At 43.0% G+C, this 19,238-nt stretch overlaps 1 protein-coding gene across 2 annotated transcripts in view; it reads left to right on the forward strand.

The window, feature by feature from the left end:
* Window positions 1-19,238, forward strand: part of ABCA1 (ATP binding cassette subfamily A member 1) — a 132,187-nt gene that overhangs the window by 67,035 nt on the left and 45,914 nt on the right. For both annotated transcript variants that reach the window (XM_069575532.1, XM_069575533.1), the window contains exons 8-13: window positions 6,139-6,231; window positions 10,843-11,083; window positions 12,958-13,097; window positions 13,434-13,550; window positions 17,484-17,681; window positions 18,460-18,665. In XM_069575532.1, coding sequence (XP_069431633.1) covers window positions 6,139-6,231; window positions 10,843-11,083; window positions 12,958-13,097; window positions 13,434-13,550; window positions 17,484-17,681; window positions 18,460-18,665 — 995 coding nt within the window. The remainder of the gene's footprint in view (window positions 1-6,138; window positions 6,232-10,842; window positions 11,084-12,957; window positions 13,098-13,433; window positions 13,551-17,483; window positions 17,682-18,459; window positions 18,666-19,238) is intronic.

The raw sequence follows: 19,238 nt of genomic DNA on the forward strand, positions 1-19,238 counted from the left end.
GACATTTTCTTCTATAAATCAGTGCTAGGAATCAGTCATTAATGTTCATTACTTTTTACATCTGGATACCACCCTTATGGCAGAAAGCAAAGAAGAACTAAAGAGCCTCTTGCGAAAAGTGAAAGAGGAGAGTGAAAAAGTTGGCTTAAAACTCAACATTCAAAAAACGAAGATCATGGCATCTAGTCTCATCACTTCATGGCAAATAGATGGGGAAACAATGAGAGAATTTATTTTGGGGGCCTCCAGAATCACTGCAGATGGTGACTGCAGCCATGAAATTAAAAGATGCTTGCTCCTTGGAAGAAAAGCTATGACAAACCTAGACAGCATATTAAAAAGCAGAGACATTACTTTGCTGACAAAGTACATCTAGTCAAAGCTGTGGTTTTTCCAGTAGTCGTGTATAGATGGATGTGAGAGTTGGACTACAAAGAAAGCTGATCACCGAAGAATTGATGCTTTTGAACTGTGGTGTTGGAGAAGACTCTTGAGAGTCCCTTGGACTGCAAGGAGATCGAACTAGTCAATCCTAAGGGAAATCAGCCTTGAATATTCATTGGAAGGACTGATGTTGAAGCAGAAACTCCAATACGTTGGCCACCTGATACAAAGAACTGACTCACTGGAAAAGACCTGATGCTAGGCAAGATTGAAGGTGGGAGGAGAAGGGGACGACAGGATGAGATGGTTGGATGGCATCACCGACTTGATGGACAAGAGTTTGAGCAAGCTTGGGGAGTTGGTGATGGACAGGGAAGCCTGGAGTTCTGCAGTCCACGGGGTTGCAAAGAGTCGGACATGACTGAATGACTGCACTGAATTGAAAGTGCATTTTATTGTGTGATATAACTGATTGACATATTCTATAGATTAGCATGTGGACAGCTTCAGGGAGAGTGTTCATTCTGCCATAACTGCCTTTGGATTGGAACATACATTGGAACAATATTTCATTAAGTCTTTGAAGTGTATCTTCAGTGCCCTTGGCTTTTTTTATCAGTCCTATTCCAGCCCTGTGTACTTTCTTGCTTGTATTCTGAGAGTGACTCTAAGGCACAGTAAACACTACTCATTAAAGTTTGTCATGCATAACCAAATAGAACGATAACTTTGGGAAGCAGAGCATCTCTAAACAAGGCATGAGATATTCATCAACAAAACTAACACATAATTACTGTCTGTCTGCTTTGTACCAGTTACTGGTTGAAGGCATTGAAGTTTCAGCCATGAACAAGACAGACAAGGTCCACATGGTACTTTCATTCCAGTGAACACTGAGAACCAACTTTAAGGCTGAGATTGGGAATTTGAGGAATTTTTCACAGGTTCTGGGTTCTGTAAAGTGAGGGCTGCCCTTCCCAGCAGCTCCCTAACAACAGCTTGTTCAATGTGGAACACCGTGATCCCCAGTGAAAGTCTGTGTGGTTAAGTACACTTGGGCTCTAGTCCTGTCTCAGTGATGTGAAGATGGTGTCTGATCCTTGTGGCAAGGGAAATGGTATCTGATTTGAGTTAGCAAGGACAGGCATACAGACTGACCTTTATTGCAGTAACAACTTAGACATTGCACAACTATGTGACTAGATTGTCTTGACTTCTGGTGGTACCTTCATCCGAAAACAGAAAGCTCTGTCTCCATGGAACAAAGTGTTCTGTTTCTGTATCTTCTGATGTATGTAGTCCACTCTTGCAAAGGTGGAACTCTGTTCATGGGACAAAGGAGGTAAGGTGAGTGGTGCCCTGAAGTGCCCAGAGGACTAGTGCCCAAGTGACCAGCTGGACTGTGCAGGGACAGAAAGAGCAGGCATAAGAGGAGTGAACAGTCATTCTTATCTTGAAGGGTTTTTGTTTAGCGTCTTCTTGACCCTTTGATAAGGACTCAGCTTGGCTCATAGCTTTTGGGGATTAGGTATTTCTCAGTTTGTCACATGCAGTGACAATGTTTTGCAGGAAAAAACACTTGGTTTTCCCTCTCCTCCTGCCTGAAACACAGACTCTTGTGGGAAGTATCAGGTTTTGTTTGGTTTTGTATAATTTTACTGCCCACCTGTTTACAACATGTGCTTTTGCCTGGCAAGCAATTGCAATTGCTATCATTTGGTAAATTGTAGAATGACACGTCTCAGGGATTTACTGTTTTAGACTCTGTTCACCTAATTTGTGGGAGAACAGGGGAAACACAGAACTGGGGATAAATTACTGAACTAAGCAGTGTGTTACTATGACTCAACTCCAAATAGACAGATGTTTTTGCCTCAAACATACTATTTTTTCCTTGAAATAATATAATTAGTTTACTTGAAATAGTATAATTTTTTTCTTGCCATGTCTAAGATAAAGGCTTGATTTTTGATCCTGAATTATGTGGTAGTAGGTATATTTAACTATGTTTAGAAATAGCAAAAATGAAATATTTTAATGTATAATTCACATATAATTTAAAATTTAATATTTAAGTTGTTGAATTGCTTTTAAAAGATTAGTACTGTCCTTAGACATGAGTTATAATTCCCTACTTTAATAAAAATTATTAAAATGTTCCTCAAAGTACAATTGTTATTGTCATGTGAATGACTGCAAAGAGACAGTAATTGCTTTGGGTGATGATAGTCTTTGTACCTGGTATGTGGCTTACTTATTTTCAATTGGAAGTAAAACATATAAATCCTAGCCCTGAGTTGGCTTTTCTGAATATGGGCAAAGTGAAGCAGAAATTGTAGTCTGCTTTATAAGAGTATTTCAGGGGAGTTTGAAATGTACAATGCACACATTAAAACATGCATTTGCAAGGAGAAAACAAAATTGTGTCTTATATTGAGAATACTATTCAAATATATGTACAAGCATGTCTCATTATAGTAGTGGAGTCCCTGCAAAATTTTGAGTGTGGATAAGATTTTTTTAAGCTTAAAAGGATTTCCAGTTACGTTTTAATTTCACAGATACTCTGTCTTGTATTTCTATCTGGCTACCACTTCTAATGCATTAATAGTCATCTCTCCCACTTGTCCCTTTGTATAGCTATTATCTATAAACAAACCCTTCATTTTTTCAGGAAATCCTCACACAGCGGGTCAGGGAGGCAGTGGTAAACAAGGTATAGATCTGTGTTCCCTGCTGCTGGGGAGAGGAGGGACAAAGAAAGTAAAGAGATGCTATTCAGAGTGTTAGCCTCTCTGCTGGGTGCTGTGCATCAGGAGACCTCTGATGGGGTGTCCTAACCTAGTCTTTGAGGATTAGGAAAGAAACATCCTCTAAGTTGGAACCGAAAGAATATAGAGGTTAGCCAGGTAAAGACAGAAGAATTTTCCATGCAGAGGACATGATGTATGCATGGGGCTCCGAGGAAAGAGGCAAGAGAAGGTGGCATTTAGAGGAACTGTGCATGACTGAGTAGGTCAGAATGGATCAGATGTAGCTACGGGGAGTTTGATGGGGAGAGGAATGGTAAGACATGACACTACAAAGGTGCAGAGGGAAATGTTCATTTAGCCTTTGTAGGCTATTGGGCCTCATCCTTGGAGCAAGGGGAGCCACCTTAAGGCTGCAGATGTGAGTGACTTGATGAGGTGAATATGAAACAGAGTATGTTTGTGAATTTGAATGATCTTTGAAGCAGGACTCACACCAGTCCATTTCTCGCCCTCCTGATGTGGTCTTTCCTTTGCTTTTTACTTTTCTTCCACATTTCTTGGGTGCCTAGTTATTATGTGCCAGGAACTGTGCTGGACAGTGAGTTGAAATAAAACACCAACTCAGAAATTAAAATCGAATCGACTGATAAGTTATTGCTTTTTTTTAAAAAAAAAATTCAGTCTTTTACAATTTAAACTAAATTTTTGGTGGGGCACATGCTGCAGCATACACAGAAATAGAAATATGTTGAACACATGAAATTCATATAATGTTATAAACCATTGTTACTTCAGTTTTAGAAAAGAAAAAGAGAATTCATGTGGAAGGAAAAACTTAAGGAGGATAAAAAGAATATAAAGAAGTCATCTATTAGGCCCAGAAAGGATGGCATAATGGCTTTTATCATTATGGAGCCAGTGCTCCAGAATGTCATGGTTTTAGGAAATGTTGCAGTGTTGTGATTAACATATATTACCGAAATGGGTAAGGGCTTTGAGTAATATAATATTCATTTGTCTGTTCTTCTTATAATGCTAGTATAGTATTTAGTTATGATCTTAAAATATTGAATAATACATGAATTCCTGTTAGCTTAACACAGAATGTATAGTCTCCACTAAAGATTTAATTTTCCCCTTTATCCCTGTCTTCCTTCATATAAGAAAATCTTGCCTCCTGTGCAGGGGAGCTCAATGGGGACCTCTATGAATTTATAGCCAAGAGAATACTTTTGGTTATGAAAAATAGTAGTAGGAATTCCAAACTGTGAATGGGTTACTGGAGCTCTTTGGAAATACTATTGGCAAGCTCTGTCTGCCTTTGTCAAGTAAATATGAGCAAGAGACCACAGTTAATAGTTGGTGCAGTCACTTGGTTCTCAGATTTTATTGTGTGGCCTTTTTCAAGGCATCTTGCCTGGGGTTAATTTTGTTCAAGGAAGTTAGACATCTTTCGAATCTGATATATATTCAACCTAACCTATATTCCTATCCTTCATTCCTGCCAATCTCCTTCCCTCTTCCTTTTTCCTTATTTTTCCTTGAATTAAAAAGAAAATTATGAAATAGTTCAAGAAATAACACACTACAGATATAGTTGCTGTCATCTGTATATTCCCCTCTTTCCTCAAAGATAGCTGGTATCTTGAAGTTGCGTATTTTTATCCAACTGTATATATATTCACATTCGGTTAATAACAATATACTGTATTGGTTTGCATGCGTTCATATTATGTATGGGTGCATGTTGATCTGCAACTTGTCTTTTTCACCCAGTGTTATGTTTTTGAGATTTATGTATGTTGATAAATGTGGCATCTGGTTACTTTTAACTGATGGCTTGGCATTCCATTTTTATTCTAAAATTTTTTTAAAAAAATCCATTCTTCTAGTCTTTGGCTTGTTTTTTTCACTTTGTTCATGGTGTCTTTGGTGCGTAGTTTTTACTTTCAGAAGTTTAATCCCCATTTTTGATTTGGACTTCTGTATTTTAAGAAGACCTTCCTTACCCCAAGTTCATAAATACATTTTCTCCTGTATATCTTTTAACTTTCATTTTTAGTTTTAGCTGTTCAATCTACCAAGAATTTAATTTCATGTAGTGGTGTAAGATGGAAAAATTACTCTCTTAGATGAGTAACTACTTGTCTCAGCAACAGTGGTTGAATAGCCTGCTGCTGCTGCTAAGTCGCTTCAGTCGTGTCCGACTCTGTGTGACCCCATAGACGGCAGCCCACCAGGCTTCCCCGTCCCTGGGACTCTCCAGGCAAGAACACTGGAGTGGGTTGCCATTTCCTTCTCCAATGCATGAAAGTGAAAAGTGAAAGTGAAGTTGCTCAGTCGTGTCGACTCTTCACGATCCCATGGACTGCAGCCTACCAGGCTCCTCTGTCCATGGGATTTTCCAGGCAAGAGTACTGGAGTGGGGTGCCATCACCTTCTCTGGTTGAATAGCCTATCTTTCCTTATTAATTTGTAATATTAAATCTGATTTACATCAGTTTCTTCTCTGTATTTTATAGTATCCAAGCCCCCAAAAGTGAAAGGAAATAGTTTTTACCTCCTATGTCTCCCAATTAAGACCTCTGTTTGTAAGTTTTCCTTACCAAGGTCTCTGTGTAGGTTCAACTTTCAATATGGTAGCCTTTAGGTAAAATGTGAACTTGAAGAGAGAAAGGCAAAGCAAACAAAAAGCCCCCCACCTGGTTTTGCTCATGATTGCTTCATGGAAGGAATGAACATTAACACAGCTGGTGAGCTGTGTCACAGAGACCTACTGGTGTGTGTCATTTAAAGGAAAGCCTGGGCCCATCAGAGGACCGGGAGTGTGGGAAGGCTGGCCCCTGGCATAGAATAATTTTAGTGTCTTATTTTGGTTAAGAGTGGGTTTCTTGTGTTTCAAATTGAAGATTATGAATAGTTTTAATCAACTTGTTTAGTTTTAAATAGAGATTTCAGGTTTACATTGAGTTTAGAAACAGTTATTTATTTCTCGTTGCAGACAAAACTTAACTCTACATCTCTCTTCCCGAGCGAGGAGCTGGGTGAAGCCACAAAAGCTTTGCTGGATAGTCTCGGGAATCTGGCCCAAGAGGTAAGTCATATCTTTTCAGTTCGAGGGGGCAGACCATCCATTATGACTTTTTTACACCCTGAACTTGATTCAGAGAGTCCATTTGATATGAATGTCATAAAAAATGTAAAATCAACTTTAGAAGCATCTGTGACCTTAAAATTACTTGGTTTGATCTCCTTACTTTAAAGATGAAGAAACCAAGACCCGTGGATGTCTCAGGGTTAATTAGCTTGTAGCTAAAGGCCCGATGTCTAGCCTAGGACTTTCTCCAATTGTTACGCTAGGTTCCGAGTTAATGACTCATTAGTAGAGGAGATGATTCCTCCTTGTCTTCCACGTACTGTGTTTGCCTTATAGCAACTTCTCCTTATTTCTTCTTCAGTAATAAAGCTGGACAGTCTTTTTACCAGAACATTTGTTTACCAACTGAAAGGGAGAAGCTGGTACCCCTAATTTGGATTTTTGCCTTGTGAACTTCTAGCCCCTTGAGTTCAACTTTGGGAATAGAGTCTCCTGATAAATGTTGAGTTTGCCTTTTGGGTCCACATGTTTACAAGTGTATTAGAATCGCCTAACTTCCTACTTAACAGAATCACCTTTGTCATAAGATCAGAGGGCCTGACTTACAAAATTAGCGGATAAGCACTTCTCTGCCTCCCAGTCAGCGTGTGCTTGCCTTTCTGACACCCAGCCTTGTTTCAGAATAGACTGGAAAAGAGGAACCAATGGTCTGGAGCCCATTGTGTAGAGAGCTGAGTCAGGGAGTGATGGTCAGAAACCGCACAGGCCTTAATGTATAAGACATTGGGAATAATTTGTGGCAAAATTTTCTCAGACTTGGTCCAGCCTTATTATGAATTGCTTCTTTAACTCATTTTTTTTGGTGTTTTTATGATTTTTCTCAAATATCAAAGCTCACTTTATGTCTTCTAAGAATAAATACTTAGATACTTTGGCCACGTGATGTAAAGAGCTGACTCATTGGAAAAGACCCTGATGCTAGGAAAGATTGAGGGTAGCAGGAGAAGGGGGCAACAGAGGATGAGATGGTTGGATGGCATCACTGACTCAGTGGACATGAGTTTGAGCAAACTCAGGGAGATAGTGATGGACAGAAAAGCCTGGCATGCTGGAGTTCATGGGGTCACAAAGAGTTGGACATGACTTAGCGAGTGAACAACAACAACAGCAAGAATAAAGTATTGCATGTTCACAAAGGAAAATGCAGAATCTTTGGGAAGTACAAAAAGCACCGAGATTCAGCTCTGTCAACATGTTACCTAGCGTGTTACTTTCGATCCTGTTCTTTGCAATCCTGCTGCTGTGTGTCTGACCGAAGAGGACTGGCTTTCCAGCTTCTTTCAGGAGGAGAAGCCTACTTCCAGGCTGCCATCTGTTACTCTGGTTATGAATGCTGGTGACCTCTCTGTAGGTGGAGAAGTTGGGTCTCCTGGGGTTCTTCCAGGAGGCAGAATGAGAAGCAGAAACTGCCCTGCAAGTCCATTGCCATCTTTCCTGAGTCCTGTTAGCTGACGGTGACTTGCCCTGTGCTCTCTGCCAGCCCTAGAAAAGGCAGAGCAGGGATCTAACATTTGAAGCTGCCTCTAAACTCACAGTCTGGTTATAGCTGTTTCCTCTTACCTCACTGGCCTGCCTTTTGTCTAGGGTTAAAAAATAATTGAAAGCATGTGATATTCTGTTGCTCACATGGTAGAAACTCTTCAGCTGAACAATATACATTTTTCTTGGCAGCTTCTTCCTTGTGTCCCGCTTATTCCCTGGCCCTGGGCAGCAAGGGCCCCCCACTTCTTTCAGTGTAACACAAAGTCAAGTCACCTTTGCCACCAGTGACTCATTATCTAAGAGTTTCTCTGGGACAAATGGGAGAAGATAAATACATAAGTGCCCTTGTTGATCTGCTCAGTGTTTGGAAAGAAAGTTGGTTGTTTTGACTAAAACACAACCCTTGAAAGGAAAAGGGAGGTAAGCTGCCATGTTTCTTGTGGCTTCCCCTGGTTTCCATGTGTGATCTGCATGACACATGTGATGAGGCCGACTATGCCTGTTGCACAGGTGACACCGAGGCTCAGAAAAGCTAGACGATTTGCCCACAGTCACCTAGTGGGTTAATTGGCAAGACTAGGATTTGAACCCAGGATGCTTGGCCTCTAAAGCCCACATTCTTGCAGCTTTAGCAGTTTTTTTGTCTGAACCCTCATGGTAACTGGAAATAGAGTTGGAAGGAGACTATTCGGAGAAAGAAACTGGACTAACAGGGCCGGGAGTTGTGAGGGAATGGGGACTTTGAGAGCCAGAGGGATGAAAGTGGGCATGAGCTTCACTTCTGGAAGGTGAGCCTGGGGAGGCAGGGTAAGGAGCAGTGTTTGGTTATCTGTCCACACCCCCTAGGACCCTGGCATAGCTGGGTGCTAGGGACTCAGTGGTGAGCACACTAAGTTCTCTGTTGTGGGACTGCAGTGGGGCAGGAGATAGAAATAAACCAGTCGTGTATAATGGGACAGCAAGGATGCCTGCAGTGAAGGAAAACGAAGCTGGGTAAGAGGGATGGAGGGGGATGAGGTAGTATTTTAGAGGGGAGGGTGATCCATGAAGCCCTGTCTAGTCAGGTGCCATCTGAACACGGAGGAAATGACACTGCAAGCAGGAGGAACTGTAGACCCAAATACACTGATGTAGGGCTAGATTAAGAGATGTAAAGACCAGGGAGGAGGCCGGTGAGGCCAGAGCAAAGAGAGCAAGTGAGAGGGGAGTCAGAGATGAGGTTAGAGCAGGAGGTGAGTGCCGTGCAGACCTGGAAAGGCTGGATTTACACTGAGCAAGATGGGAGGCCAGTGGAGGGTCTGGATCAGGGGTGTCTGGTGTGGCTGAGAGGATTAGAGTTGTTTATGATTCCAGTGTTAGGCTGAGAAGAGGCTGTGATGGGGCAAGGGCAGGAGAAAGCCATGGCAGTGGATTGAGAAAGCCTCAGTAGTTCATTCACTCCGTAGATGATCAGATGCCACCATCTGTGGGTTGGAGGCTGAGCGGCTGCCTTCCCTGTGGTGGGAGGCACTTCATGGGGAGGCTTGGGGCAGGAGCTGAAGTTAGAACAAGTAGGAGTCTGCCCCTAAGGCAGGTTCTGGGAAGAGCCAAGAATTTGGAATAACTCAGTTGCTTACAGTGCTTCTATCCAAAGATGTGCTGATTTTATGTGGGAAGAGATTTGTCCTTTCGTTTGGGGGATGGCAGGATGGTGGTGGCGACAAAGAGAAGTGAGTGGCTTTTGTGCTGTCCTTCAAAAATCTCTAGGGCTGTTGCACCCACCAGCAAAAGGAAAGATGGCCTGACTGCCTATCCCCCTCCCTGTCTGTGGACCTCAGAAGATAAAGTCAGGAAAAGCTGGCCACCTAATTGTGTTTTCTGGGTGTCAAAGCCTCCCTCTCTGGAGGGAAGAATCTTTGTGACCTCTGACCACCCCCGGAGCACCTGTTTCCCCTTTGTAGGCTGAAGGCAGAGGCAGGGTCTGTGGCACCCAAGACCTTCTCACTCACAGGGATCAGCGGGCTCTGTGAGACAGAAAACCGGGTCATGGAGTCAGCCTAGACTGCCTCCGGAGCAAGAGTGGCGTCCCGTACCCGCTCCCCTCTGCTTGCCGCACCTCAGCCTGGACACGCAGTGACAGGGCTAGGAATGGAAAGGTGTATTAATGATTTATTGTGAAATGTGTGGAGATACAAAGTGCTCTGTGAATAGTTAATCATAAGAGCCACTGGACCAAGAAGTCCACAGCGTGCTGGAGTACATTTGTGTGTGAGACAAAGCGCTGGTCACATGTAAGTCCCAGACTCAGCCCCCGGCTGCGTGGCGCCTCTGCCTATTCCAGGCAGGGGCTGTTCTGTGCAGGGCCCTCTTGGAGAGCGGAAATTGTGTGATGTTCTTCTCGCCACGCTCTGTTTTAGCTTCATCGTCTTGATCAGAAGTGGGGCCCTCAGAGATGTGACTTCCCAAAGGTTGTGAGCCACTGAGGACGTGGCTGAGATTCAAAGTCAAGCTCCCATCGTGTGTTCCTTCCCAGTGCCTGGCGCTTAGCTGAGACGAGGGTGGGGATTTCACACACACTGACTTTTCTGCCAAGGGGCAGGAGGTACCTCAGTTTCCACACTGAAGTTTGAGGTGTTTTAGAAATGAGGCCCTCACCGAGGATGTGAGCGGTTCCTGATGTACGCATGTGAACACATGATTCTTCAAGGAAAGCATCCTCTTCTGTAAACCCGATGATAATCGAATGAGATAAAGCCCATCACCAGGGGCTCCACCAACTTCTAGGCTGTACTTCCGTCTTTAATGTGTATGGGAATCACCTGGGCACCTGGTGACAAAGTGGATTTGAACTCTAAATAGATCAGAATCTGCCTCTCAAACAGTCTCTCAGATGACACCAGTCCCTCTTCCACAGACGGGTAGCATGGCTCTGGTGGTCCCATCACCAGGCTTCCGAGAGGCGACGCCAGACAAGTTATGTTCTGGGATAAGGCTTTGTAGAGGTGAAGAACTAACCTGTTTCTTTGTCTCTGTGTCTTCAACCTTCCCGCCTCTTTCCTTTCCACTTCCGCCTGCTCCCTCCCCCAGCTGTTCAGCATGAGGAGCTGGAGTGACATGCGGCAGGAGGTGATGTTTCTGACCAACGTGAACAGCTCCAGCTCCTCCACCCAGATCTACCAGGCTGTGTCCCGCATCATCTGCGGCCATCCCGAGGGCGGGGGCCTGAAGATCAAGTCCCTGAACTGGTATGAGGACAACAACTACAAGGCCCTCTTCGGGGGCAATGGCACGGAGGATGACGCTGGTACCTTCTATGACAACTCTACATGTGAGTGTCTACGCAGCCAGGCCCTGGCACCACCTCCGTCCCAGACTCAGCCCTGTGGGGCCCCCTCTCTCGTGCTTACCCTCGTCCTACATAGCAACAGTGGGTACTTGTTTACATGTCTATTTGCCACCCAGATAGAGCTCCTAGAAGAGGGAATCTTCTCCTAATCAGCGAACTGTCCCCGCTTGTGTGAAAGGGGCCTGGCACATCCCAGGCATACAGTGTTTTTATCAAGTGAATGGATGAGTGAATGTCACTGTCTCCAATTTTCTGGAGTATGTCTGAAAGTGGTTCCCAGAGTGATCAAGGTTCTTCTCATTCTCCCCATCTCCCTTCCTTTTCCCCCCTGCTCTCCTTGAGATATGCTTTATAATAAAAACTTAACAATAACAACAATAATGAAAGATAGAATTTAGGCAACATTTCCTATGTCCTTTGCATTTTTTTTTAAAGTTAATTCATTTAACCCTTATGGTAAACCTGCAAGGAAGGTTTATTTTTCTTTTTTCTTTTTTGGTTGTGTGGGACCACAGCTGGTGGGATCTTAGTTCCCCAGCCAGGGATGGAACCTTGACCTCTGGCAGGGAATTCCTTGCAAGGAAGGTTTTATAGCCCCACATTTTGTAGGCTTGGAGAGGTTCAGTGACTTGATCAAAGTCACACTGTTGCTAATCAGCAAGAACCCGGATTCAACCAGGTCCGCCTGGCTGCATGCTTTTTGTCCATAAACACATGACCTCCAGAATACCTGTTCATGGTGGCGTGTGTGCCATCAGACTCAGGCATTTGATCTGCTGTTTGTTTTTGCTTCTTAGCTACAAGGTGTCATTAGAGAACCTTGTTACACCATATCTGCTCCCCACGCTTGGGCAGTTTTGTGGTGATGTGTGTCCTGTGCCTGTGGCAGCGAGGAGCTGGTGTTACAGCTGTAGACAATGGCATTGTTTTCCTTGCAAACATGATGCAAGTGAGCCTTTCTCCATTTCTAACCGCAGGTGTGTCTTTCAGACACTGAGTGAGGTGGCTTTTAGTGCATTACTGTAACATAAGCACCTTTTATTCTTCTCTGGAGTGAAGCACTCCAGCCGTGGCAGGTTGCTTTGTGAGCCTGAAGGGAAGGGCGCTGTAGGCAGTTTTCTGAAATGCCATCCCCTCTGCTCCCTCTCTTTGTGAGTCAACCTGAGGGAGCCTTCATTTTCACAACAGCTACAACTGTGAGCAAGTCCTCTTTTTTGTTTTTGTTTTTAAATATTATCTTTGCAGCATGTAGAGGATACTTGGAATCTAAAAGAACCCAGAGTGAAATTTTTTAAAAATTTGGGACTCTTTCTGGGTAATCAGACCTTATTATCTATTATGACTTCATATTTTTCACTTTGGGATATTCATTACATTTATTTCAGGTACTTGTTATGAGACTTAGAAATTGAAGGGAGAGTTTTTATTTCTTCTTGAAAACTAAAGTCTGAAATTCAGCCCTCTGTTTCCAGTGGAAACAAAGTGTTGAAGGCTGGCGTTAAGTCATCTAGAGCGACAACTCTAGGCTTGTGCATAGTAGAAAGCATTTTTCTATATTGTCTCAGTTGTGACATCAGCAGTGTTATAATAAACTTTGGTTATTTATCCAGCATTGTTCTAGGGGCTCCACCGATATCATGTCAGTTAATCCTCTCCATGTCTCTGCTAAGTAAATGTCATTAACTTTAATTTTACAGAAGAGTCAACTGAGGCACAAATCTGAAGTTGTTATATAACCATTAAGTGGCACAGCTGAGATTTAAACCTATGACTGACCAGCTGGTTCTAAAGCTTTTGTTAGTTTCTACAAATATATGACCATGCATACAAATATTTGCCTTTCATCCTTTTCACAGCTCCTTATTGCAATGATTTGATGAAGAATCTGGAGTCCAGTCCTCTTTCCCGCATCATATGGAAAGCTCTCAAGCCCCTGCTTGTTGGAAAGATCCTGTATACACCTGATACTCCAGTCACAAGGCAGCTTATGACTGAGGTAAGCCACCTGGGCCTGAGAGGCCCTCAACAGACTCTTCCTAGAATTAAGAACAAAAATATAAAGGTGGCTTCAGATGGAGTATATTGAGTATACTTTTCTGGGATTTCCAAAGAATGAGGACCTCCAGTCTGACCTAGGCCCCAGCTGACTACTGAGGGCCAGCTCTCCAGTCTTGGGTGTTTGAATCCCTGCTGCAGGCAGGCACTTCTTGGGGATGGGAAGGACAGGAAAAGGGCTTCTGTGATGGAGTGTCTTTTCAGGGAGTAGCTGAGTTTCTCATGTCACTGCTCCTCTTTTATTTTTTGCTGCTCCTGGCTTCCTGGTTGACTCCAGGTGAATAAGACCTTCCAGGAACTGGCTGTGTTTCATGATCTAGAAGGCATGTGGCAAGAACTCAGCCCCAAGATCTGGACCTTTATGGAGAGCAGCTCAGAAATGGACCTTGTCCGGGTGAGTGTCCCTCTGATTACTGTGTGCCTGCTTGATGCTCTTTACTTCCCAAGAAGTGACTGAGAGGAGAGTTATTTACATTGAACCCAGTACAGAGGGACAGAGCACAGCTCAAGCCCCAGGGCTATCACTTGGCAGAGGTATAGGTGATGGTGCACAGATTACACCATCTCATGCACATCAGCATCAAGGCGTCTGGTAGTCAAAATCAGAGTTCCAAGCAAGAAACTTAGGACTGGTATTTGGAGGAGGAGTTTGGTGATTACAAGACCTTAACTATTTTCTGGCTGTAGAGCCACAGCACCTTACTCAGCCCTACTGTGTCCTGGTAGGTCTTGGACAGAGGTGTGCGAACAAAAGCCTGTTCTGCAGACTTATAACAGATACTTGCTCCCCAAGGCGCTGTGTGAGTGAGGAGCCGCTGTTACTACGTGGAGGGGAATTTCACTTAGTGTTTCAGAACCACTTGAAAAGGGATAAGTGCTCTGAAGACAATTGGATTCAGAAGCGGAGGAGTCTGAGCAAGAACAAAATGTCTCCTTTGCTTGAGCCTGAGTGCCATTTAATCACATCATCCCGCCTTGGGCTGAGTCAGAGAATCATTAGACTATTTCCTGTCTCCATGGTGAGAGAGGCCTCTTCCTTTTGTTCCTGCTGCTATTAAGCACGAATGGATTTTGCCAGGTTTCTTGTCTTGACACATCATTGATCAGAAGGGCAGCTGGGTGTTACAGGTGGTATATCTACCCAGAGAGGTACTCTCACAGGCCGAGGACCCTTCCGAGATGCCCTAGGAGGGACCATACCCTGGGGGCCTTCCAGTGATGGGAAAGCTGAGTCATCTTTGTTGCACTGGTCCTGCAATTTAATTCTTAAATTGGGAGCCTTTAAAAACCAAGGGACTTTAGTCAGGGAAGCATGAACAATAATTTGTATGGATCGAGTGAATAATTCCTGTCTAATAATAACAACAACAACTTATACCCATCAAGGACGGTCTCTGTTCAGCTCCAGTCTCTCCTCTAAAAGGAATTCATGTGGTTCAGCCACAAACAGTGTCATAGATCTTGGTGTGGTCTCAGGCATCTTCTGGTCCTCTCCTTGGAATCTACATTCTTACTTGTTGGACTTCTCTCCTTCCGAGTCTCAGAGGGTGATGAGGGGCCATGTTGAAGGAACTCCATGACTTTTAGTTTGTAGGCAGATAGATGCTTCCCCTGCTTTTAAATAGGGAGTTTGACTTGGATGCTCCAGCAGGTCACAGGGTGTCAGTTCTTGTGGGATGAGGCCCTTGTCAACATGGCCATGGCATTCATTGGGGATCCTGCTGGAGAACCCAGGATGTGAAACAGGAAATGTTGGAGCTGTGGCTGGGGGGAAAGGCACAGTGTGTGGTTGAGAGGGCCTTGGGTGTCAAGCCACGGACTTTACCTTAAGCTCTGACACACCATTACCAAATCCATGGAAGGGTTTTTGGCAATGTATACATTACTCTGGTTTGACAGGTGGGTTGAAGAGAGGAAAGATGGAAGGCAGAAACCAGGGCAGAGGCTACCCTGGTGGGGTGAAACCTGGTGACTGATTGGTTGTGGAGGGGTGAAAGAGAGGGAAGTTTTGGGATAATTCTTAATTTCTAGCTGATGGATGGTAGAGATATCCAACAAGTCAGTGGATACTAGGGCTTGGAGTGTAACTAGTTGGTTAGGCTGGGGACACCAGTTAGGGACTCATCAGCCTGTGGGTGGAAGTCAAAGGAGCTTCCTCCAACTGCTTTCTTTTCTTTACTAAGGAGTGTTTATTTCACTCCACAAGCTTGGGCTTCTCAGTCCTCTGCACCCCCTGAAGCCTCACATTGGGTACATGAGGCAGTGCCTGAGACTTCTGGTTCTGTTGTAGCTGTTTCTTTTTTTCAACTTTATTGAGGTACAATTGACAAATTAAAAGTGTATGTATCTAACGTATACAACTTGGTGTTTTGATGTATGTTTGCACTGTGAAATGATCACCACATTGGAGCTAAGTAACATGTCCCTTCCTTCACCTAGTTACCTCTTAACAAGTGTCAAGTATACAGGATGGTATCATTAACTATGGTCACCATGATATACATTAGATCCTCAGATCTAATAATGGGAACGTCATACCCTTTGACCTCTGTGTTTCCCCAGCCCCTTGGCAACCACCCCTCTACTCTGTGATAGCTCTTATCTTCTGCTGTGTCTGGCTCTGTCTGCACCTGTTCTATCCAGAGGCACCCACAGATCTGGAGGCCCTTCTTTGTTGGGTCATGGAACCCATTGATACTCAATTGTTCTTTCTGAGATGCTATTTGTTTCTTTCACCTTCAGCCTCTGCTTCCTCCATGGACACTGCTCCTGATGGTGATCTTCATACCCTAGAATCATGTAGTCAGTGATCCCACTGGGCACATCTCTCAGGCCTTGATGCTCTCCTTGGCTGTATTGCTCAGAAGCCACACTGGGTAGGGTAGACCTCACCTCAAATACCGCATGTCTTCACTCAGGTTTTATTTGTTCAGTTCAAGTCTCAAATAAAATCATTTCAGAATTGCTAACCCATTCCCCCTGTGCACCTTTGTGAGATACAATTTTGAATCTATTATGTTAATAAAAATATATATCCTAACTGATGACAGTATCATTTGTTATTCCCTATAGGAAAGCAATTGGGAATGAAAATTGTAAGAACCATAAAAAGTGTGCTATCCCATGCACTTCCATTCCACACACCCGCAGGGATGTATCCCATACAGAAATAATTTTAAAGAAAGAAGTCACTCTACGAAACAGAATGTTATTGCTAGAATAATTGTTTTTTGTGAAAAATTAGAAATAGACTAAATGTTTCATAGCATTGGAATAGTTAATGAAATTGTAGTTTATATACCCTATAAATACTATTATGCTCCCATTAAAATAGTAAATATGAAGCCACATGGGGAAAAGCTTATAATATTAGTAGAAATGAGACTGATTTTAAGAATAGCAGAGTTTGGCCTTAAGAGATTCCAATTCAGTAGAGTCAAAGTTTCATCTGCCTTCTTGAAGGTATGACAGAAGTTGTGGCTGATTCTCTTTTCCATGAGCTGAGGTTGAAACAGGCCCATTTTTCTGGCAGCATATCTTTGCAGGCCTCTGCCTCAGTCCTCTGCACCGGCTGGTTGAGCGCCTGATTGATTTCCCTGCTCTTCCGTGTTGACCCATGTGGAGAGCCAGCCAGCTAAGGAAAAAGAAATGGAAGATAGGCCTCCTTTTCATCCTGACCCTCGCATCCTGTAATTGGGAAAGATCAGGTTTCACTTGGTTTAACAGCAGCATTCTTTCCCTAAGCTAAACAGGTTTGTCTTAGTTCAGTCTAGAAATTAGTCTTTATGAGGAGTTATCAGCCCGGGTCTCAAAAGAAGAAGATGATATAATGCATGGGGAAGGTGCAATAGAATTTGAAAGCCCGTGTCTCATATCCTGACTTTGTTACTTATTAGCTGTGTGACCTGATGGTTAGGGACTTAACTTCTATGAACCTGTTTTCTCATCTGTGAAATGGAAACTATTAGACATACCTTCCTTAAGATGTTGTATGAGGTGAAGTGTTTAATCCAATAGTAATTATATAGAGTATAAGTGTGATTATTGTTGTTACTGTAGTTAATAGCATTTATTATTAAGCTATACTGGAAACTGGATTCAGACTGGACTGACATTGACTGGTCAACTTCATGCCTATTAGTGTATGATTCATCCTTGATAAAAAGTTAATTTTTTCAGCCTCAGTGGTCTCACCTGTAAAATGGAAACACTGTTACCTACCTCACAGTTTTTATAAAGATTAAAAAATGACAATGTATGTGAAAGGGTTTTATAAATCATATAGGGCTCATCAAGACTTAGTTGTACTTTGTCATTGGAATGGCAGACACTGTTGGACAGCAGAGGCAATGATGACTTTTGGGAACAGCGACTGGAAGGCTTAGACTGGACAGCCAAAGATATCGTGGCATTTCTGGCCAAGCACCCAGAGGATGTACAGTCCACCAACGGCTCCGTGTACACCTGGAGAGAAGCCTTCAATGAGACTAACCGGGCAATCCAGACCATCTCTCGTTTCATGGAGGTGAGGAACTGTTCCATGGACCATTTAGAAAAGGCTTTGGCTTCTTTCTCTGAGATGATGCAATACGATTCAGACTGGAGTAAAGTTTAGAAATTTTGTGTAGTGTTATTTACAGTAGCATCCCTCCAACCTAATACATGTTGTGTATGAAAAATCACTTAAAAACACAGGTGGTGAATGAAAAAGCACTCAAAAAAATGTTGGTTGAATGAATGAGACAGACAGAAACAGACCTAACTTCTAGCTTTATTCTGTCTGACTCAAGAATATCTCTATCCATTGTCTTCTAGTTTTTCCTATGTTTTGATATCCAACTACCTAAAGGCAACAAAGCATTCCCTTAAAAAAGCGTTACTTATGAAACTTACATAAAATCTAATAGGACTGATTACATTTTAAAAATTTGAGTCCTAAAAATGATGTGACTTAATAGGGACAAATGAAAGGTTTTTTTTTTTTGGTCTGTTTGATTAGTTGTTATGACTCAAAATTACAAAGAAAGCAGAAGAAAATGAGGCCTGATCATTGTTTAAATCCCTTTCCTTCCACAAAAATCAGGATGAGTAACTTATCTCTAAAATACATTCAACATTTCTCTTAAATCGCTAAGGTGAAAACCCAAATAATCCATTTTCAATTGAATATTGGAGAATGATGTGAGAGGATGAAGATTAAAAAAGACATGCACTTGGCGCTTCTCTGTCAGCATAGACACTGCCTTGGCCACTGCTTGTTTTCCTGGCCGTCAGCATTCTTATGATGGCTGTTCTTCCTTCAGTGTGTCAATCTGAACAAGCTAGAACCAGTAGCGACAGAGGTTCTGCTCATCAACAAGTCCATGGAGCTCTTGGATGAGCGCAAGTTCTGGGCTGGGGTCGTGTTCACTGGAATTGCTCCCGGCAGCGTTGAGTTACCGCATCATGTCAAGTACAAGATCCGGATGGACATTGACAATGTGGAGAGGACGAATAAGATCAAGGACGGGTAAGTGGAATTGCACTGTACCAGCCAGTCTTAGAGAAGTCAAGAGCAGCTAATGTGACTGGAGATACTTTAATAATTTTGTAAAAATTTCAAACAAAGATAAATCAGTGGCATGATTTTGGTGTAACTGGCGCATTCACAGTGGAGACAGCTGTTTCAAAGGTCATAAAATATCCTTGTCTTTTCGTTTTGCATTTCCATTCAGGGGAATTAGTCCTAAGGAATTAAATCAACTGGAACAAAGAAAGAAGGAAAAAGACATTAGGTTCCCTGTGCTAATGCTATCCATTTCTATAAAAGGGAGCAAATAACCAAGATAAAAAATGATAAAGTGAATTTTGACATATCCACTTGTAGTAATGTTAGGAAGCAATGGAGGAGGGAAAAAAACCAAACCAACAAGTGGTTTGCTCATTCCGATTAAATCTATTTAAAAAATGTACACATCACTGAGGGCTCCCCAGGTGGCGCTAGTGGTAAATAACCCACCTGCCAGTACAGGAGATGTAAGGGACACAGGTTCAATCCCTGGGTTGGGAAGATCCCCTAGAGGAGGGCACGGCAACCCACTCC

Source organism: Ovis canadensis, chromosome 2 (assembly GCF_042477335.2).
Source record: "Ovis canadensis isolate MfBH-ARS-UI-01 breed Bighorn chromosome 2, ARS-UI_OviCan_v2, whole genome shotgun sequence".
Taxonomy (NCBI): domain Eukaryota; kingdom Metazoa; phylum Chordata; class Mammalia; order Artiodactyla; family Bovidae; genus Ovis; species Ovis canadensis.